Raw genomic sequence first — 23,563 nt, 5'->3', positions numbered from 1 at the left:
TTATATGCATTGGAGTGATTGACATAGTGGCAGTATCCTGTGGTTGTAGCTCTACAGGGCAAATGGTATAACCCAGGTTACTATTTTCTGAAGCAGAATTATCTTCTATATGAATATATCAAAACACTCTTTATTTGCCCTGAGCAATCAGCCATCCTTTTTTTGTGGAAAATTTAGAGCTGAGCTGTTATAGTTTGCTATGACAAATTGGACAGTTTCTCAGTTCTGATAACCCTGGGCCACTGTATGTTGACCAGTACTGTCTGGAGACTAACCGGTTGGTCTGATCATGTGATTTTTTGTATTTGAGGCTGTTGCCACACTTGCACTTTTGTTGCATTAGTTTTTATAATTAAAGTATTGTGCATGTGGCAAGTTTGTCTAAACTTTGTTTGGGCTTTGCCATGAGATTGACATTACATGGCTTAATCAGAATTTTGACAAGAGAATCACTTCCTATGAAACCTAGTAATCTCATGTAAACAAAAGCACGCCAAAACAGTTAAAGTGGCAACATGGCCTAATGACCCCAAATAACCAGGTTATATGGCTAAAAACCATGCCGTTTGTTTTTAGGCCCATATTACATGGCCTGATCAATAATATGCTCCCTGGTGCCTTCCTGTCTGCCTCAGTACGGTAGACTGCCCACGGCTGGTGATTGGCTGGGCAACCTGTCACTTCGGAGTTTGGCTCTGCAGTCCCACCAGCAGCTGCAGGCATGAGACACCAAGGAGTGTGGTATGTATTAACTTTATTTACTGTAAACTGTGGATGTGGTAACATCCAGTTTTCAGGTCTGGGCCCATAGACACAATCGATGAATGATGTTGTTGGCTTATCATGGTCTCTGATACACGGAGCAATCGGCCTGTTTTGGCAGATTATCGATCCCGTAGAGTCCTATTACATGGTCCGATCAACTGCAAACGAGCGCCGATCTGCAAGCAATTACATGGGCCGACTGTCAGGCAGCAAGTGTAAAAGTACCTTCATATTTTCCAGTGTCCTTTGGCCTTCTCTGGTCTCTGCAGCTGCGCCTTACGGTCCAGTCTCTGCACCATCAGGCCAATGATTGGCTGAGCGGTCTGTCATTGCAATCACTGGCCAAGACGGGACCGTGGCCTGATGGCGCAGACGCTGGCAAAGAAATTGAGGAATGAGGTAAGGTGTGTAGTTATACTAAAATCTTCAGCCGTGCAACACTATTACTTATAGTAATTCACACCCGGCGTCTGATTTTGGGTTCTGACCTAAAGACACAATCAGCCGATTGTTGTCATCGTCAGCTTATCATTGTCCTTATTACACAGAGCGATGACTGGCCGAGTCAGCCCAATTCAGCTAATTATATCTCCATGTAATAGGGCCCTCAGGATAACAGTTGATACAGTTACAAATCTCCATGGGAATCAGTGTTCAGTTCTTTTAAATTAACAACCCCAAGATAAGCAGTCATACTACTCCTTAGATGTGGTAGGTAAAGGGGTTATCCAGTGATCTTTCAAATCAACTGGTTTCAGAAAGTTGTACTGATTTTTTTAATTCTATTTACTTATCTTCTGTAGTACTTATCAGCTGCTGTATGTCTTGCAGGAAATGTTGTTTTTCTCTTCAGTCTGACACGATGCTCTCTGCTGACATCTGTCCCAGACAGAAACTGTCCAGAGCAGGAGAGGTAGTGGGATCTGCTACTGCTCTAGACAGTTCCAGATTTGGACAGAGTTGGCAGCAGAGAGCGCTGTCACACTGAAAAAAACATTTCCTGTAGGACATACAGTGGCTAGTATAGCACGACTTAAGATTTTTTTTAAATAAAATACAAATCTATATAATTTTCTGAAACCAGTTGAATTGAATGAGATTTTCTCTGGATAATCCCTTTAAGCTATTGAGATCAAGGGTTTGGTCTCAAGTTCACTATGTTTGTGAAACAATGTGTAAAGTACTGCCTTATACAAGTTGAAAATATAGAAATTTGTTGCTTCCTCTTTACTTACTTACACTGCAAAGAGTCTGTGACATTCAATTTTGTTCCCTTACAATCCTAACTGCATTAGAAAAATTGCAATCTAATGGGTCATTCCCTGGGAATAGTAGTTTCATGAATAGGAAAGCAGTTTGGTTGTAGCTTATCTTAATAGGTTCCAGACTGGTAGCCCATGTCTGGTCATGCACATTCTGAAGGTAAAGGAGGTCTTATGCTTGAACTGGTGGTGGGTGGAAATCTTGACTAGTGTCTGAGGTTCATGCGTTCCTAAGGTGTCGAACGGAAAAACTACATTACAACTTACCGTAAGTCGCCGTGGCTTCAAACACATTGCCCTAAATGTATGTGTGGGGCTTGGGAGAGTTCTCAGCTTTCATATGTTGAGCTCTGGTAAAATGAAAGCTGAACTATTGCTACAGACTAAGTTGGGGTTTTTTAATTAATTTTTTTACACCATTAAATTTCCCTCTTCAGACCAGAGGAAAATTGTTTTTTAAAGTGTTAAAAAATAACAAATGATAAGTTCAGTGTGCTGCATTCTAGACAAAATTCTGGTTTAGACAAATTAGTACCTCTGGACTGTTGTATTGAACACCCAGTAAGTGTACAGAGCAGTAGTTGTAGTTCTGTTTCAAAACAAAAGATCCATCTATTCTTGCAATGTCGAGATTTTGACTATCTTTTGCTTGTCCTTATTGATGCAGTTATGCCTATAACTGAGACATACTACTTCATAGACAATCATTGCAGCTAAAGTTAAAAACTAAGGGGAACAAGTAAAGTTACAAAGCTAATTGTGCAAGCATATTCACCTGGTACTGACCAGACGTAGGCTTGCGTCAACTTGTGCAACTTCTAAGGGTAAATTCACACGGGCGTCTTGCACAAGAAATCCGCAGCTAATCCGCAGTACACATATTCTTATTATTATTATGTGTATTGCAGATTAGCTGCGGTTTTCTTATGCGAGACACCCGTGTGAATTTACCCTAAAAGGCATGAATTTTGCGCAAATCCTATATTATGCGGACTTTGGGTGAACATGCCAAACAGGCAGATTAAAAATGTTGCATCTAAAAAATATTTGCCTGTTGTATACCGGTTCAAAAATAGAACTCTGAGCAAAAATGGGTGAAAAATCAAATTCATATAAAAATGGACACACAGCCCTTGATTCCTCCTAAGCTTTTATTGCATAGAGTATACAGCAGCAATGTCTCAACCGACAGACCAGCATTTGGGTTTGCTGGTAATCTAGCATGTGTCCATACTTACCTGCTTAGTGGACCCTCAACTATGGTAGTGTTGGACTCCACTTCTGGTTTCTATAGGATATGGTCTATGAGTGTAGGACCTGCATCCATATTAAAATAGAGGGATCCTGCTTGCAGCTGCTGGATGGTTCCAGCTTCCTTTATACCTCAAAGTTGGTTGTCTTGTGCTTTTTTTTTTTTTTTTTTGGGGGGGGGGGGGCCTTATATATAAACTGTTTAAAAAAACAAAAACTTGTGTAAGTTAACTCCTAAGGGGCTTGTCAAAGATGCAGAAGACAGCTGAAATGTTCTGTTCCACAGCTCAGAAGTAAGCCTTTTGAGACATGGAGAGGGTGGGTGCAAAACCACACCCCGATGCGATGTCAAATTGCTGCACCATGTCACCACCTCATTGTGCAGCTATTGGACATTATATCGGCAGTCTTCTGCTCCCCGGACATCCCTCTAAACCTTGAGTTTTGGCTGCTTATCGCTGAGGTGGAACAAATTGAAACTGGTTCTATATAAACAGAATATTTAAATATGTCTCGCCCCCCCCCCCCCCCCCCAGTGCAAGTACTGTAGTTTGATAAGGGCAGCTTTATGGTGCGTTCACACCTACAGGATCTGCAGCTGATTTTCTGCAGCAGATTTCAGTTAAATAACTGAACACAGCCTGAAATCTGCTGCAGATCCTGTAGGTGTGAACGCACCCTTACACTGTATATTGCACATGGTACATAGAGCCTTATAAGTACTGTGTTCTTGTCTTTTTAACTGCATCATAACATTCCATCCGACTTCAGTCAGCCTTTGCTGTAGCTTGATGCACATGTAATGTGGCTCACTGCCACTAAACTTCAGACATTCAGTTGTGGGAGGGGGAAACACATCAAAGGGTGCCATGATAAAAAGCACCTAGATCTGATACATTAATGGACCAGTCATTAAACTTGGGCAAACTAAAATAACCCATCAATTCATGAAAATCTTTTTATTTTGATCTTATTCTCATAGTACAAGTAAAACTGAAAGTACTTCTCAGGCGCTCAGCCATGTGTCCACCATGTTACCTCTGCATTAGATGCTCCTATTCAGGCCCTCTAGTGCAGAACCTGTCCAAATGACCAAACTAGACCATAAAAATTGCTGCATGCTGCCAGTCTTTTCAAATGAAGACATGCAGGAAACCCATTAAAGACCATAGGGATTGTTTTGTCTTTGGAGTCCAGCAGACAGGTTGACGTGGTTTGCTGCTGTTAAACAATCTGTAAGACCCCCAAATGAAGCCTCTGATGCAGATGTGAACCTAGCCTAATGTCCATTCAGGTGCCTGAAACCAAACGGAACCTTAATGGAAGTGTGTAGGTATAAAAATAACAAAGCAATGTACTCTCAAAGTGGCAGCAGTAAGAGGTAACACATCCCCTCTGCTGCTGCCAGCAATGGTCAGGGACGGCTATTCCTCTGCAGTTTCCAATCACCTGCTCTCCACCATGTACTGCTGCCCAACACTATCATGGTGTCTGACAGCCTCTGCAGAGGGTGCCATGACTGCTATAGCCACTCGCTCTGCTTCTAATGCATTGAGCAGTGATGGCACCCCCTCCCCCCCCCCCCCCCCCCCCCCCCAAAATGTGTATAGGAATCTACAGTACACAGGGGAAACGGGCCCCTGCTCTGTATAGTGGAATAGCCCTGCTCTTCTCAACACACACTGGTCGCAGCAGAGGGGGCCGTGTCACACCCTTACTACTTCCACTAAACAGAAGTGTGTAGGTAAACAGAAGTGTGTAGGTAAATAAAAAAAAAATAAACTGTTATTGCGTATGTTTTGGCTCTGAAGGGGAATGGTAAACTTAGAGCAATACACAAGCTGTCTTGAGCTTTTATTTAAAGGAGTATTCCAAAATGTTCATCAACCTTTTATCACTGGGACCAGATACTTGGAATTCTGTTAGGTAATGGCTTTTAGGCTTCCCTTAGTCTGTTCAATACTTATGTTTCTGATTGTATTTTGCAAAACTGTCACTGACCCCAGAATGCACTTTGTTAGGAAATACACAAAGCACTGCAGCTGTAGCCTTCCATATTTTCTATGACTCCCAACTTACATCTGGACTTGATGGAGGTAAAGAACTAAAGTTAACGGTCATCTAGTTTTGCCCATTTAACAACCAGAGTTTAGATAACCTCATAAGCCCATTAAGAAAACCTGGCTGTGATTGGTTGCTATGGGCAAAACTAGGCAGTTTTGGCTATCAGTTATCTATTCCTCAGTTGTGTACTCGTATCACTGTGAAAAGTTCCCCATAAACCTTAGATGCTTGTGACTGATTCTGCAGTCAACCTAAGGTGTATGGGTCCAGTCAGAACAACCACCGATGTCTGTGGTGATAGAGGTTAGATATAATGGAAAATGTCAGGCGACCTCCCCCTTCCCTTTGTTCAGAGAACCTGCAGCGAGAGCGCTCTGGCTGTGATTTTACCCCTACTGATGGAGAATACAGGAATGCTCAGTCGTATCAAACATTCCTTTGTATGGGGAGGTCTGACAGCGGGTGGGAGATATAACTGATTATACTGACCAGTTATTGAAGGTGTATTGGGCCTTTAAGAGCTGCAATGTCACGTGAATGGAACAATACTAAGTTTCTTGCACTGCTAGTTGGACAGCAATTTCCCTGGCAAAAGTGAATAAATTGTTTTGGACATGAAATCTAGTCTTGTAGTAGTTTTATCATGAAGTTAGGAGCATCCCCTTTCTCTGCTTTGCTCAAAATATTAGGCTTGTATGAAGCATATGGTTTGCAAACCTTCACTTGCATAGGTACTGCTGTTCCTTATTTCTTTATCAGGCTGCCCACAACAAATCCTTATTCTCCAATTCTTTATTGATCAAGGCTTAAAAAGATAATCAATATCCAGCTAATGTTTGGGACTGTACTTCTATGTGCCATACTATGACAGCCTGATGTGCCATTTCTGTTACAACTGCTGATTTATAGCAACAGATAGTATTGTATGTGTTGGCCAGAAAAAAATCCTTGCGATAAATACTAGGTATTTAACATCACAATGATGCAACTTAATAGCCAAAATGCTCATTTACTAGAATATGGGTAATACCAGGTCAGAGCAGCAGCGCATGCATAAAAAGCTAGAGCCACTTCTGAAACCAGCTCGTCCCACCATGGTGCTTACCAGTGCATATTAGACATGATTGGACATAACTGGTAAATATTTTAGAGGTTATAGAAGCATTTGGTCCTGATGTGGAATGTTTTGTCACTGCTCACACAGAAAACATCCCTGGTGGCTTAATAAGTAAGCTGCTAACATGGGTGGAAATAAGTGCTTTTGACAGATGGGAGGAAGAAATTGCAGCTGATGGCCATACTGTTATATCTAGCATCTTTGTCTATAGCGCTATTTTCTTAAAATGTGACACTGTCGTTCTCTAACAACTTGAATGCTGGACATTAGCTATTTAAAATCACCCTTTTGTTTGGGTAAAACTGGCCTTAAAAATTTAAGGGCCCTATTACACCAACAGATTATCTTATTATTTTTTTTTTTTTTTTTTTAAACCAAAACCAGGAATGCACTATGAACAGGCCAGGTAATAAAGGAAAGACTGAGACTTCTCCTCTTAAAATCCATTCCTGACTTTGGCTTAACAAAATCTGTCAGATAATCTGTTGGTGCAATAGGGCCCTAACTTTGATTGTAGGAGAGGTGTAAGTGAGATGCAAACCTTAGAAGGTGAGAGAAGCAGGCATAGCCCCTATGTTTGCTCTGCACACACTGGAGAAGTAGAAGTTAATGTATACATGATGGCCGATCGCATATAAATTTGATTTTCAGTGGGACAACCCATGGCAGGATAGCATTGTACGTGGCGGTCTGTCGGATGCCCTGGGTTATATTTCTGAGGAATAATAACAAAGTTCTCTTATTCTAATCTTTTTTTTTTTCTGACTTTTTTTTTTTTTTTTTTTGTTTGTACATAGTTATGGGGGCAGCCATCTTGCTAGAGCTTTTTCTAACAGCATTTAGTGGCATTCTTTACAGCAAGACTCTTGGACAATAGTCTCTCAATGTGAAAGATGGTCATTCCACAGGGAGCTTCTATTGGCTTTTATTCTACTGGTGTCACATGTCGCTGCAATGTTGTACAGATAACTTTACCGCAGCCTCCTCTTATCACCAAAGACAAAACAGGAAGTCTCTGCTTAGTTTTAGCCCCAATGGTGAGAATGAAACCTGCAAAATTATTTTTATACTATAGATAGAAAAATTGAAAATGAGAATAAAACACTAAATTCTCTTAAAATGTTCAACATAAACATTATGTAAACAGTCTTTTTTGATGGCACATTCCCTTTAAGGGTATGTTCACACTGCAAAATCTGCGCAGAGACTAAGTGCAGGTAATGTCCTAATAAAGACTTTGCTTGGGGTACCTCATTAGCATAGAAAGTTACTGTATGAACCTCAGATTGTGCAGCTCTGCTGCACAATCACCACTTGTACATAAAAGCTTACTAATGTGTCCGTAACGAACACGCAAGATGTGTACTTGAAGCTTTACGGTGGTGTGTTTGTAAAAGGGCTGGGCTGCCACTAAAATGCTGGGCCCTCTGTAACACTCCATAGAAACCAGTGAGCTATAAGAAATAAGTCTAAAGTTGCCTTTCAGAGTCTCTAGTTTGACAACTCAAACAAATTTGTTCTCCTGTACTGTACACATGTATGTGGTACACATCTGATTTTTACCTTTCCTTCACAAGACAACCCCTTAAAGGTAGAATAGAGACCTCAGTGCTCCATATCAGTTGCTTTCACCATCCGAGGGTCACGAATAGCCAGCATGGACTGATTGCCGTTCGCTTTTTAATTACTTAGATGCCCCTGCCAAAACTGATGGCTTCATTTAGGTGGCCTTATGGGACATTAGTGATACAGTGCCAACACAGGGAGTCTGTCATGGCAGAGCTATTTCTCTGCTAGGCCTACTGTGGCTGCCTAACCTTGCAACTCGTATAGCCTGCAATACAGCAGGCTGTATCAATTTGGGAGTTTGCATTTCAATGTCTCCTTATGGCACGAAGGTTTGCAAAATTTAATTTTATATTAAAAACCTCTATTCCCTACCTCCCCAAGTTTTAAACTACTCTTGCCCTACATAATTCATATAAACATAAACCTAAATAAAAATGTAAACCTATTTGGTATTGTCACATCCATAATGACCTGAACTATAAAATGATGTAATCTGGTAAATCTGATATACAAAAATACTAATCCAGAATTGTGTTTTGTTAAAGAAAGGCATATGTACACTGAAATGGGCACGCTCTTGTAAAGTCTTAAAGCCCTGACAGCATGCCAACAGAAATGGCTATCATGGCCTTTGGAAGGTTACAATCCAAATCCAAGAATGCCTGCTTGGTCTTGTATGGCTTTTACCTTTTTGGATAGCTGCTTTTAATCAGAGATCTGTCCTGGGGTCCGTTTGGCAGGTAATGCAGTTACTGTCCTAAAAAAACAACTTTTAAACTTGCAGCCCGTGCCAAACAAGCATGACGTAGAATATCTGTGCCCTAACTTTGCACCACCCCTCCGTCCCTCCTCCCCATCCTCTTCATCATTAGGAATGCCACTGGAACATTTTCTTCTGTCTGAACATTGCACAGGTGCCTTAACGATCTAGCCCATGTGCTGGGCTGACACAGGTGGGGAATAGGAGGCAATCTGCTTGGAGCATTCCTAACAATGAGGGCAAGATGGAGGGGTGGTGTAAAGTTAGGGCACAGATACTCCCATTTCACACGGGCTACAAGTTTAAAAGTTGTTTTTTTAGGTCAATAACTGAACGCCATTACCTGCCGAATGGACCCCAGGACAGATCTTGGAATAAAAGCAACTATCTGAAGGTACAAGTGGTTTGGGGGGTCAGATTGTGGGTACAGAGTTGCTTAACAGGGGGTTTTCTTAACAGGGGGTTTTCTATCTCCTCTTTTGGCTCTGTTCCACTTACTTGGAACAGGATACAGCCATCACAAGCTAAATGTGCTCTGCCGCATCTCCCTCTGGCATTACACATGCTTCCAGGGACAATAAAGGCCTGGAGACAAGTGGGATGTCCGAGGGAGACCTAAGACAAGTAGAAGCAGTATACTGGATCCTAGGCCACTGCTGTCAACATTAACAGCAAGGCAGAAGGGCCAAAGTACATAAAGCTTTCTCTTGCACTTCCCATTTGGCAACAGGAAACTGGTTAGAGGGACAGGGCTCAAATTCACCAGGGTGGTTCTCGGTGACTTTTCTCCAGGCCTAATATATCTCTGCCTGTACCCAACTAGAGATCTGTCAATGTATAGAGGGAAACTTGGTTTGGGCAGCATGGAATGAAGCAGATGGCAGGTTCCCTTTAACTTTTGTAGGGGACAACTGTAGGACCACTGTAGCATCATGGGTACTTGACTTACTGTATAATATCTTAAATATTGTAAGAAGGTAGTTAATGGTCTTTATTTTCTAACCTACAGGTCAGAACGCTCTTTGTCAGTGGTCTACCGATAGACATCAAACCCAGGGAACTTTACTTACTGTTTCGTCCATTTAAGGTAGGATGAGCGTCTATTGTGCAACTGTTCCTAAATGTTATGGTAAGCTTTTCATTTGCAAGTCATTCGAAATGGGCAATGAAAGCAGTCTTGCTTTCACAACCACATTTTAACCAAAGACTGGCATTTAACATTCTAAATTGGTTTAGTGTCTTGGCAATTTATCTTTTTGCTTGTGGCTCTACGTTAAAGCTTTTTATCTAGGGTCAATACAGTTCTCTCCTTTAAAACGGGCATTTCTTCGATACTAGACCAGGCGTAAAGTACATGTCTAGAATTGCTGCCTATCCCATTTACAAAAGCTTCATGATCTAATTTAAGTTTGATTAAACTTTAGACATAAGTGTTTCCCTCTGCTTATGGGAATGGGTATTGCTAGAATGCTAGATGGCTACAATCCCTTAGTTCTAAAAGAGGTAACTGGTTTATTTTTCTCTTCCCTTCTTTGCCTGAACTGGGGGTCTTACTACAGTGAAAGGTACAATTTCAGATTCCACCACTCTGCCACTATAAATGAATCAAATGATGGGCAAAATTGACTTGGATTTTACACTTTAAAATGTACTTAAATGTTGCTGCTTAAACAGATGCTAAATTGACACTAAGTAGATGTAGCTCACAGGGTTGCGTGTAAAATGGCATTTTAAAGTTTGTATGCCCATGTCAATTTCTTTCAATCTCATCAGTCAAATTGCACAGCATAAGCACAAATTTCCACACTGACAGAGCACAGCCTTAGCCACTGCTGGGAAGTTATGGGTACCACTCCAGTTCTGCTACTTGGGACCACAGCACCACCCCATGGCAGAGGGTGCTGATACACTCTCTGCAGCTTGTCACTGCTGTCCCTGATTAGTCATGCAGATCTCCCCTTTCCTAGTGTCCAGCACATCCACTTCCCAATGCCGCAATAACACAAGCTTTTGACTTTTTCCAAAGCCAATTTTAATTTGTCTTCTGCTTTTAGGGTTATGAAGGATCACTGATCAAGCTGACATCAAAACAGGTAACCCTTGCTCTGTACAACAAATGTATACTATGTTTTACCTCTGTTTAACCATTTTTTCTTTCTACAGCCCGTAGGCTTTGTCACCTTTGATAACAGGGCTGGTGCGGAAGCGGCAAAGAATGCTTTAAATGTAAGTGGCCTGTGGTCAAGTAACAATGGCTGCATTTGGAAATGCTTTCCTAATTAACTCACAAGATGCTAACATCGAAAAGACACTGAGCCTCCTACACTGCCACCATGTAGTAATGAACTTGGCTTTACAAAATGCCCACGTACATATCTGCGCAGATGTATCCCAAACTATACAATCAAAAATAAGGGTAGCTCTACATATACTGGATTTGGTGCTGCGTGTTCTGCAGTAAAATCTGCTTCAATTCTGGGTACTGTCATCTTATGTGTGTTTATATACTGGCAGCAGATTTTTAATTCCACTGCAAATATTTAAAGCCCCTTCCCACTTAACCCAGAGCTGCCCAACTGATACATTACCTGGCCGCGCTCCTGCTTACTTTTCAGGCTCCTGGCTCCCTAGAGCCAGTGTGCTGTCCCGCTGCAGCCACTGATTGGCGTGATGTCAGGGAGCTGTCAGCCTGAGAAGCGGGCGGGAGCAGGGCCAGGTAATGTATAAGCCCAGCTCAGCTCATCCTATTGTCTGCAGAGAGGACTGCAAATTTAAAGGGGTACTCCAGCGAAAACCTTCTTCCAAAAATGGTTTAGGAAAGTTACATATTTGTTCATTTAAAAAAGATCTCCAGTCTTCCAATACAGCTATATATCCTGTATATCCTACAGGAAATGGTGTATTTCCAGTCCAGAGCAGTAGCAAATCCCCATAGAAATCCAGTTTAAGACAAGGGTGTGAGCAGAGAGCACTGTCAGACTGAAGAGAATACACAATTTGTCCTTTGTCCTTCATGTCTGACAGACAAAGCTTTTGGTTGAGGCATTACATAAATTCTAGTCTTGTAATGGCTGGGTGGCTGCAGGTTAGACACCTGTGCCACATGTCTATGCAATATTAAGTTGTGGAATATATTGAAAATGTTAAATGTATAAACCTGTTGCATGACTCTTCTATATATTGGAGGAAATTCCAATAACTTTCCCTTGGTATCTTTCTTTCCTTAGGGTATCCGTTTTGATCCAGAGAACCCACAGACCCTAAGACTAGAGTTTGCAAAGGCCAACACAAAGATGGCCAAGAACAAATTAATGGCTACACCTAACCCCACAAACCTCCACCCTGCACTTGGCGCACACTTCATTGCACGAGATCCATGTAAGTTCTCCTTCCCCCCCCCCCCTTGAATGTCTGTTTGAGACTGCAGTAAGATGACCAGTCCTTTTAAGAGTTAAAATGGTTAACTCATAGTTGCCAAGTCTAGTTTGCTGGGACTGTCCAAGTTTTGAGAAGACTATCCCAGAAAAATTGTGTCCCAGGAAGGAGGGATGGGGGCTGAGATAGATGATTGGGGGGCATCTGTAGATGACGCTGGAGGGGTTATCTGGCCATCAATTGGTGCTTACCGGCTGAATAGATGCAGTACGACTATCAATGCAGTTGAATAAATACTTATACAAATTGCCTCCCCCATTCTTTCAAGTATATTAGATATCTCTGAATGTGGTACTTTTTCTTAAAAATTTAAACAATTGAAATTATCCTGCATGATGAACAGTTGTATTTGCACTGGCCTGCAGTATACAAAGAGCTGGCCTTAGGGTAGATGGTGCCCTGTGTAAAATGTTCTGGTGCCCATGCCCCCTCCCACTGCTGTGCAGCATTCTTTATGTGAAAAACAAAAGAATAACATACTCTCCTCTCAGTGCTCCTCAGCAGATCCTCTTTTCATGGAGCTCTGATCACAGCTACTATTTCCGGCTGCACAGGAAGTTCCCTGCTCTGGGCCCCACCGCACCTGTTGCTGCCTTGCATCTAGACGGGTGGTGTAGTAGGCTATGCGGCCTCTTAATATAATGCTTTCTCAAATCACAAGTGATTGACAAGGAAAGAAGCCAATGGCTTTTTGCTCTGTCGGTGTGCCTAATTTAACTAGAAGCGGATCTATGTATCTATAGCGGATCTATAATTATGGTTCAACTTGGAGCACATTGATGTATATTGGGCTGTTTACAGTTAATTTTCATCTGTAATCTGTTCTGTAAAAGTCCTAGTACGGATTGTGATTGCGGTACAGATTACCAATTGAAGTCTATGGGATCCGAGTTTTTCACGGACGTCACATATGTGATGTCCGCAAAAAAAACAGGGATATGGATGGATTTATACGGACCACAGACTAAAAAATAGTGGAAGGTTTTGCGGTCCAGAAAAATTACTGAACGTGTGAATGAGGCCTTATAGTTAAAGGGGTCAGTGCAGACCCCACACTGGTGCCCCTAAGGTTGGGCCTAAGTGTACTTGTCAGCTACACTGCATAGTGTGTAGATAACTTAACAGGTAAATGTTTAACAATAAATCCATTACAAGGTACAACTGGTCCCTCATATGGCTTCTGAGGCACATACAGCAGATACAAGAAGTAGTTACCATCTAGTGAGACTGTCCATAGGACTTCTGTGTATATAGATAGACTTCACCTGCTGTATGCAGATTTTAAAGGGGTTATCCAGCGCTACAAAAACATGGCCACTTTCTTCCAGACACAGCCCCACTCTTGTGTCCAGCTTGGGCAGGGTTTTGCTGCTCAGTTCCATTGATGTGAATGGAGCTTAATTGAAAACCACACCTGAACTGGAGACAAGTCGTGTTGTCTCTGAAAGAAAGTGGCCATGTTTTTGTAGCAGTGGATAACCCCTTTAATTATCCCTTTAGGCTTGCCAAAAGTTGTACTAAATTCTGGTACAGTTTTACAGGAACCTTCCACGACCGTATTTAATCTATGGCATCATGTGTTGGAGCAGAAAGAGCTGAGGAGATTCATATATATCTTTATGGGAAAATATTCAGTATAACTTGTAACATGTTAATGGAAATCCCTGCTCAGTTTGTGTGAAGGAGTCCAGTGGATAACAACACGCAATGGACTGGACTCCTTAGCATAGAAACATTAGAGATTTAAATCACAAGTTGTAGATCAATTTGCTCTGCTCCTTAATGATTTTTATACCCTGGGTATGCAAAACAAGGGTCCGTGGAGCCTCTGTAGCTTGTTGCCACGGGGTGCCTCAATAATGGGGAGAGCACCACACCACCCTGATAGCCTCTTAAGTCCCACTCTGTTGCGAGTATTTAAATAGGGAAACGGTGGCCCGTTTTAACTCGAGGTGCGAGTATTGCGATCGTGACAAGGGCTTGCCAAGGCAGGCATCCATCCACAGACAGCCGTTTCAGGGTATTTGCCCCTGGTCAGTGTGGAGCAGGGTTCTGGCTGCGGCAATTACACATAAACCAACAAAACACAGTAATCACTGATACCTTGGGTAGCATTTTCATGGTGACTGTTCCCTTTAAGCCAGTAGCTGGCCTAAAATTAGTCTTTAAATGCACCAGATTTATCAATGTTATAGAACTAGTGTTTTGCTGTAGCAAAAGAGCCCAAAAACAAATGTCACACAAGCTGTATTCTACAGTTTAGGACCCATTTACACAGATTATCTGCCAAAGCCAGGAATGCATTTGAAAAGAGAAATTTCAGGCTTTCCTTTATTACCTGTTCCCTGTTTACAGTCTTTCTGGCTTTGGCAGATAATCTTTCTGTGTAAATGGACCCTGTTTAATAAGAAGCATGTCTTTAGGACATGTGGAATCAAAATGCAACAGAGCCCTACACCTGGTAGTAACATGTCAGCTGGTTTCATATGACCCTATTTGCCAGACTGGTATTGTCCTAGTTTTGTCTCCTCTATGGAATTGCTCAAGGGGCGCCAACAAAAAAAGTGCTACCTTCTAACATGAAGCTACAAGTGACATATATTTTAGTGGCTTCTTTTAAATCTTCACTTCCATTTTCCATTCACATTGGAGCAACAAATTCACACTTCAAACCCGTTTGAAAGGAGCAAAAATGGGAAGCATCAGTCTTGAGTTTCTTAAAATGGTTATCCAGAATAAGAGAAACACAGCAACTTTCTTCCAAAAACAAAACTCCGTCATCAGGTTGTGGGATACAATTCGGCTCCATACACTTAAACTGCTTTCTTTTAAAGCATTGGTTGTACTGACGTTGTGTCAGAACAGTAAGACACAGTAACACAAATGTTTTTAAACTTTTCAAAGCATGATGGGTTTTCATGGGCTAGTCCACAATATACAGTCTGTGTATAGACTATATATTATGGATGTGTGAATGGCTCCTTACTTAGAATTCACATGATTCTAGGCTTTTACTACTTTTAATTCTTCTGTGATGTGTAGATGAAGTAAAGATTTTCTGTCATGAATACTGGCTTCCTGGTCCCAGCCTATGACTATAAAAAGCTTTATTAAACTAGTGATATAAAACATTTACTTAATTTTGCTTTTTAGATGACCTAACAGGTGCTGCACTTATCCCAGCCTCACCAGAAGCTTGGTCTCCCTATCCACTGTACACTACAGAACTGGCACCTGCAATCCCTCACGCTGCATTTACATACCCGGCCGCGGCAGCTGCTGCAGCAGCACTCCATGCACAGGTATGCTTTAGCGCTGAATGTTTAAGTTGTACTATCTTTTGCCTTATGAAGAGTTTAGGTGTAGGGTTGCAGAACTGCACAACTGGTGATATATAAAATTTGGGAAGTGACTTATGTTCAAACCATATGCTGGTGAAAAGCACCCAGCACAACTCAAATGTATCAGTATAGCTTTACTTATAGGGAGGTCAAAACTGTCCATTTAAACCTTGTTGGCACTGTATATATCAGCCATTTTGTTACCATAAGTTTGTTTAATGCTAAGTAAAATGCTAATTATGTACTTGAAATAAACAGTCTTGCGCACTCAAGCAATCATTATGTTCTTATATAGCATTGTAGTCTTAACATGAGTTTGAATGGTTTACTTATTTCTATATAGTTAAACATTACATTCACCTACTAACCCAAGACTGCTTGGAGCAATTTTATAAAGTCTAACCTATTAATCGTGGGTCTAGAAGTGAGAGCAAACGAAGATACACATGCATGAAAAACTCTATACATTAGCACTTGGGTTGTAAATACGACTCTAAAATGGGTGTATGGTCCCACGTAAGGCTTTTTTGGGGGATATTAAAATGGCTGAATCCAGTTGTTAAAGAGGACTCCAGGTCCTCTACCCTTTAAGAATCAGCAGGTTAGGTCTGTTTAACCTGTTGATACTATGTTTTAGGGTAGATTTCAAATTACCACAAACGTGATCTGTCTGTCTATGCCTCAGGTCTGTGTCTCCTCTTCCTTCCTCCCCACCCTCTGGGCAGGGTTACTTTTCATTACTCATCTAAACTGCACCTATGTTGCTACAGCCCAGGTGCAGTTTACACAAATGATGAGTAGGAAAATAGGATCTGCAGTGCTGTCACACTAGTTGGACACAGTGCTGTGGATCAAAAGTTACACTTTTGATGTGATGTGATGTGATGTGACTCCATTAGGGCCCTATTCCACCGGAAGAGTATCGTTAAATTGTTCGAATCTAAACGATCGTTCGGTTGAAATGCAGTTAACTATTAACGACCAAACTAAAAATCGTTGATTGGTTTAGAAGACCTGGACCTATTTTTATTGTTGCTCGTTCGCAAAACGTTCACATTGAATGAATAAGACGTCGTTCGCAGTAGATACGAACGCAATAGCGAAGAAACTATCGCAAATACGATCATAAGTAACTATTATCGTTCCATGGAATGAGTGGACGTTTTCAGGTCTTTCACAATAGCGGACGTTTAGGATCTTTAATGTTAACAATTATGCGAACGATAATCGTCCGGTGGAATAGGGCCCTTATAGTGTTCCATTGACTCTCATAGTGGGAGGAAACCCTAGCCCCTCTAAGGGTGGGTCGACCCGCCTCCAGTGCTTCAGCCTGGGCCTGGTGGTACAGTCACTTTAAATCTTCCTCCCTTCCCCCCCCCCCCCCCCCCCTCATGTTTTTTGTAGCCTTTTGGGCTTATTGGATTAAACATTTGTGTTTGCTCTTAACTTTAATGTTTAGGAGCCCAACAACCCAAAGTGCTGGTTGTTTGTGTGCTGTTCATGTTCAGTAAATTTTTATTACGTCTATTTTAAAATTCAGTTCTGAGCAAGATAACTCTAAGAACACTGTCTAAATTTGTAGTTTCACCCTTGACGTAGATTCGCTCCTAAAATGATGTTGCTTAGCAATGGAATGTTATCTCCGGCTCCCTCCCCCTGCTCTTGCCACAAACACACTGAACAGAAAACATCTGTCTGAAAATGGCTATTGGGTAGTTGTGTAATATCCTCAATTGCTTATTTTACAAACCAATCTCCAGGGTAAAAGATCTTCTTTCAAGGGAGTTCTGCATAGTTTAAATATCTGTCAATAAACTAATGTCTTTTTCACAGACCTAAAATTGGCTGAGGCTGCGATGAGTCGCTTAAGCAAAAATTGGTGTTGCCTTCCTGAGCAGGCTACTAGACCAAGCTGTGTAGCAGTTGTGTGTTTAATCTGGCTAATAAGGGGCTGATATTGTTGATTGGCTAGTCAAAACTGCTGACTTCAGGCTGTGTTAACATATGATGGAATTGCAGCAAAAATGGCCCTGTTTTTAATGTGCGCAGTTTGTGGCAAAATGGCATTTAATTAGCATTAGTGCTGTGTGTGAACTGCCTGTTCTTGACTCTCTGACAGTGACTCAGCTGAGGACAAATCTAGGGTGAAAAACAAGGTTTTCCTGTTCCCTCTAAGGGCCCTTTTACACGGGATGATTATTGTGCGAAAAATTATTTGAATTTAAACTATAATCGTTCTGTGTAATTGCAGGCAATGATTGAAAACATTCATATGTCGATGATTTAGATCTGAACCTAAAATTAATTTGCTGTAATTCATTCGCTCAAGTTCCGCATTTTTCACTATCGTTCAGTGTAATAGCACATTGTTCATTGTTCTGGGATCAGAAAGAATAAAAGATCATAGTAACTATCATAACTAATTATTCTGTGTAATATGGTAAACAATTTCAGGTTAACTATAAACAAACTTGTTTGCGATCGTTAATTGTTAGTCGTTAATCATTAAAAATCGCTCAGTGTAATAGGAACCTAAGATTATAGATTAAATGAATTCCACATGGACTATTGGTTAAGCAGAAGATGCTGAGGGCAAGTCATGGACTTTGCACTAGATACAGCTGTCCTCGAATTCTTGCAGATCGAGGTAACTTAGTCCTGTTTTATGTTATTGAGTAGAGATGAGCAAACGAGATGGGTTCGAGTCCATCCAAACCCAATCGTTCGGCATTTGATTACCGGTGGCTGCTGAACTTGGATAAAGCTCTAAGATTGTCTGGAAAACGTAGATACAGCCAATGACTATCAATGTTTTCCACATAGCCTTAGCGCTTTATCCAAGTTCAGCAGCCACCGCTAATCAAATGCCAAAAGTTCGGGTTCGGATGGACTCTAACCCGGACATGGTTCGCTCATCTCTAGTATTGAGGCATTGGTGGGAGTTATACATGTGAATTCTTGTCTCTGTAGGTTGGTAACTGGATACTTTGATATGTATCTACAATACCTGAGGAGCATTCATTCAGCATATTGGGTCTATGTTAAATGTTGGTGCTGCTCTAATAACTATTACTCTGGGATCTTGATTCTCCTAGTGCTAGGGTATGTCATCACTTATTCTCCATTTGGATTTGGCCTCTGGGATCCTCCTGACCATTAGAATAAGAGTGCTAGTATAGCACTACATCCTCTTCTACGTTCCATGCACAGTAGCACTCTCCTGACGTGGCATATTGCTATTGCATAGTTTGGTTTCCTTGGTGGATTACTTGCATATATAGTCGCTAACTTCCACTATTTACAACTTCTGCCTTTAACATTGCTAGCCAATAAATATGTGCCTTGGAAGCAGAACTTCATCTTACGGCTCATACTATGTACAGTATATTGTCTGTTACTGAATTAGGGAATGTTTACACTAACAGGTGGAAGTTCAGATTGGAATTCCTGCCGCAGACTTCGTTCAGAATTCCGCCTGTCTCAATGTTATGTATGGGGTGCCTCTGCACAAAGAATTGACATGTATGTTCTTTGAGCAGAGGCGCCCTACTAAGAGTCCAATTTGTGTGACTCTTCAAATGAGGATTGGTGTATTTTGTTACAATATGTTGTCACTCAGAAAAAGTCTAGCACCAGATCTGCAGATTAAAGCAAGTTAGTCTTGGAAAAAATATTACATAACAGCAACAATACATATGGCTGCCCATGGCCATGTATCATACCTTTTTTATCTGGAGCCCTTCACCCAGGTTGGGAGGGGGGCAATGTAAGTTAAAATGAATAGTTGGCTAGTTGACTTATAAAGGGCATCATTCATAGATTATTCCCAGGCATTAAATGGGTCCTACTTGTAAGTCTTGGTTTTGTAGGAAAACAGTACATGGTTGAAAGAGACCTGTCCATCAGTGAATAAAGGGAAAATAAGTAACAACTCTTCTGTTATTGAGTTATCGTGTCTGACTATGCATTTAATCCATCAGAATCCACAGAACTAGCTCCTGAACTGCATCTTGAAGAAAATTTTAAATGACAAACATTTTAAAGGGACTGTTCATAATTATAAAGTTTGAGTCTGATCCTGTAGTTGGTGTAAAGGCTGATATATCCCTCTGTGTGATAGAGCTAACAATTATCTGAGCAACCAAATGCTTGTTTATGGACCTCTATTCTTTGTAGGTGAGAACTTGCTAAATCTGCAGTGTATCAAATCCTTTCCCTCACTGCATGCCCTGGTAAAATTAAAGCAAAGCTGTGTTGAGGCATGAAAGATAAGATGTGATTGGTTTTTGCCCATAACAACCCACAGTGTTGGTTTCAGGCTAATTTATGTCTGAGTTTCATGGGCTTGTGCTATGAACTTGATGTTGCCTACAAATGTGTTCCTTATCAGTCGGCAAAATAGATGTCACACCACTAGTCGGTTTGCTATTGAGGATTTTTTTTTTTCTGTTGTGGCTTTGAGTAACTTAACTATTACTCCATCTTGTAATCAAAACTTGAACATTGAGTTCTCAGATACAGTGTGTGTTTATCAATTTAAAATCATTGTGTAGCAATCGGGAATAAAACCATGCAGTGGGTATTATACAAATGTCTGGAGTAGTAGTTTAAGGGTCAGCCCATAAGACTGCTGTGACAACAGCCCCCCAGCCATCTTACACCCTTAGGTTGGCACTGTGACGGGCAGGCTGCATTAACCGTAATGGTCACATTTTCCTGAGACTTTCTGTAGTGTCCAGTTGGATGACTAGAGGAGTGCCCTTGATGACTAATGTGCAGTCATCAGCCAGCCAATAGGTTGAATAAAAAGTAACTATTTCAGGGAACTGGACTTTTTTCAGCAGTAGTTGTTCCTTAGCTGCCTGTCTAGTCACTGCACATTACCTACTCAACTGTACACCATGACATGGTTCTCGTGAAAAGTTCACTAAACAGGCGGCTGCAGGGCTGAATAACATGGTACTGGTTACTGATGCACTGGGTGTGCTAGGTGCCATTGTAATAGAGGAAAGAATCTGCAGTGGCACCACAACAAAGGGATTACCCAGAGCTGCTGTAGACAAACCTGCAGACTGAAGGGAGGGGGAGATGAAATACAGGAGGTGGGATTTTGTATTCTCCAGAAGATCGTTACTGTGCTGTGAATAAAAGGCCCTCTTTCCTCCAATTTCTATGTTCTGTCCTGGCTGGTCACCACAGACAGAATTTCCCTGACAGGTAGCGGGCATTGACTTGCTGGCAATTGGCAGATTTTTTTTTTTTGATATTTATTTTTTATTGTAAATTGAAGTTTGGAATTAAATAGGGTGGACGCAGTTTTAAAGTTTGATAGAATGAGTTGGCAATATTTAAACTGTCCTTTTATTTTCTGAACTGTGAATGTGCAACAGAACACGAGCTTGAACAGACAAATGTAGGGGGGGTCTGTGTGTAAGGGCTTAAAATCCTATAAGTGGTCACATGCATTGTTTTCTCAGTTAGGGTATGTGCACACTGAGGAAAACATGCTCTCTGCCTGTGCCATAGACTCCACTTTATGCACATGCAGATTACACCGTCCACCCGAACAGTTAACCCTTACATTCTTCAAGCGGACGGCTTAAACTGTTCGGGTGGACGGTGTAATCCGCCTGTGCTATAGACTCCTCTCTATGCACAGGCAGAGAGTGAAGCGAGTGGTGAAATCTGGCATCTGGTGAAGTCCTCTGCATGTTTCCTCAGTGTGCACATACCCCAACTCGGGTACTTGGTGTCCTAAGCTGTTAAACAGTTTTTGGAACTTGCATAACACTTGCCATTCTTGATCCTCAGATGCGTTGGTATCCACCATCTGAAGCAACTCAGCAAGGTTGGAAATCTCGCCAGTTCTGCTAGGTTTTTTGGTAAGTAAACCACTACATACAGTGCACAATCTGGATTGCATGTGTATTTTATGTACTTGGGGAAACTTCTATTCTGTAGTCTTAAATTACTAACATGTCACAAGTGTCTATGGTAGATTTCAGTGCTGCTCCTAAAGGGACAGCATCAATACATTTAACATGATATAAACATTTTTGACTCCTTTTCCTTTTTGCTAGCTACATTATATATAAACTCTGAAAATCAGTGAATAAAAGCTGAGATTTTAGCCATCCATGGCCGCAAACGAGCGCCTCGTCTGCGGTGCCTTTACAAGGCATGACTGTGCGGCCTATAGCGATAACCTTTTTTTAGCACTGTGCAAAATATGCAATTGACTGTTTTTAGGAACCTTAAGATGAAGGTTCCTGTCTTGTGATTCGAGGAGGCTGCTTTACTGTGAGCTGTACAGCATTTCAGCAACATGTGACACCAGTAGATGGCATCAGTAAACGACAATAGCTGCCTGTAGAATCACTTTTCACAAGTCAGAGTGCATGTGGTAATGCTTAACATCTTAAGGGGACAGGTCCCCATAAGGAGCCTTGGTGGCCGGGGCTACCGCCACCTAGCACTGATCCGACCTGCCCCTGGGCAGCGCCTTATATTTATGATGATTGGAAGGGGTGGGGGCAGTAGCCATACCCCCAGTACTCCTAACTGCTTATGGGCAAAGGATTTCAGCTAACTGCATGGGAATAGTGCCAAGGTAACAGACATGCCTTCATCCTCAGTGCCCTGTGCCAACTAGAGAGCTGTCAGCAGGTTAGTCTAACCTGTGGCTAGTTCCCCTTTTAATGTTTGTGTAACATTGGTATAATGTATACATTACTGAGCCATAAGCTTTCATTCACTATTGTCATATTTTATTTTTTTTTTACTTAGGATTGAAACCTTCCCCTCAACACCTTGGATTTTTTTTTCTCCATGAAGTGATGTACCAGGCATGAACAAGTGTTCACTGAACATTATATTTCTCCATATGCCTCCAAATGTTTGGTTCAGCTCTCCCAACATGGAGCCTTTAAGCCAATCCTTTGCATTTATTTTGACAAGTCTTTCTGTGGAACATTTATCCAATCTGCTGGGTAACTTCATTAACCTGGTCTAAATGAAGCAACCTAATGTCTTTTGAAACTGTGGTAGAACAAGGTATGGTTAAGACATGCCCTGTTCATTCTGTATAGCTAAACTTCCTTTTATTGCATGTGTCTTTGTTTTTCTGGCATGAATTTACTACTTGGTGTGGTATAGACCTACTGCTTGTGTACCAGTTTTTGGAAGGTTTGCCTTGTGATCTCCTTGATCTAGTATGCGTCTAATGTGCTGCTCATTTCACCACCTCAAATGCAGTCTGAAAATCTTCTAACCTGGTCTTTTATCTTATTTACACTTTCATTGGAGAGTCTGTGTTTTTGCCAAATAATGCAACCTTACGGGGAAATGGAGCAAAAGTACCAGTATTTTTGTAACTTGTTTAATAAGGAAATATTTATGCATCATATGTTTTTTTTTGTGTGGTATTAATTATTAAAAGAATATAAATCTGTCATAAGTTAATGTTCAGTTAAAGAGCTCAGAGATTCTGTATGGTTTGTCTACTGTACTCTATGAACAATTGTGCAATTTTGTTTTGCTGCAGTCTACTGCTTGGTAGTGATTTCAGTATTCTGAAAGGTCTCCTGTTTGTATGGAGAAGTTGTTTCTCTAATAAGGATTATGAGAATGTGATACTGGATAAAATATAAACTATTTAAGAAGTGTTTGTGTGAATTAAAACTTTCTGAACAATTAAAGCAATTGAAAATCTGAAGAGTGTTATTTAGTAAGTGCACTAATCAAAACATGTATGTAGATCTCTTCTGCTCCAAAGATCATTGCTTTTTAACTCCATACCAACATATTGAACTCATACACAGATGTGGCAGGTGGTTGTCACTTTTTGTTGCCCCCCTCATATCTGCAATATGGGAGAAATTGGTAGGACTTGTCATATATCAACATTTTTGTCTAAATGCAACTCTACATATAAATCTCAGTGGAAACATAAGTTTTGAGCTTGTAGACTTGGAGAAAAGGTTTCATAGGTCTCCAAATA

The 23,563-nt window shown here is 41.2% G+C and overlaps 1 protein-coding gene across 1 annotated transcript; it reads left to right on the top strand.

The window, feature by feature from the left end:
• The first annotated feature begins 1,128 nt into the window (after positions 1–1,128).
• Positions 1,129–23,278, top strand: RBPMS2 (RNA binding protein, mRNA processing factor 2). The gene is made up of 8 exons (XM_069958114.1): positions 1,129–1,164; positions 9,798–9,875; positions 10,843–10,881; positions 10,952–11,014; positions 12,016–12,166; positions 15,377–15,525; positions 21,376–21,446; positions 22,351–23,278. The coding sequence occupies exons 1-7, from the start codon at positions 1,129–1,131 to the stop codon at positions 21,436–21,438; spliced, it is 579 nt and encodes a 192-aa protein (XP_069814215.1). The 3' UTR covers positions 21,439–21,446; positions 22,351–23,278.
• Positions 23,279–23,563: the final 285 nt, after the last annotated feature.

The sequence above is a fragment of the Dendropsophus ebraccatus genome, chromosome 1 (genome assembly GCF_027789765.1).
Source record: "Dendropsophus ebraccatus isolate aDenEbr1 chromosome 1, aDenEbr1.pat, whole genome shotgun sequence".
NCBI classification, from domain to species: Eukaryota; Metazoa; Chordata; class Amphibia; order Anura; family Hylidae; genus Dendropsophus; species Dendropsophus ebraccatus.
Note: the sequence above shows the minus strand (reverse complement) of the source record. Positions and strands in the feature narration are given on the sequence as shown.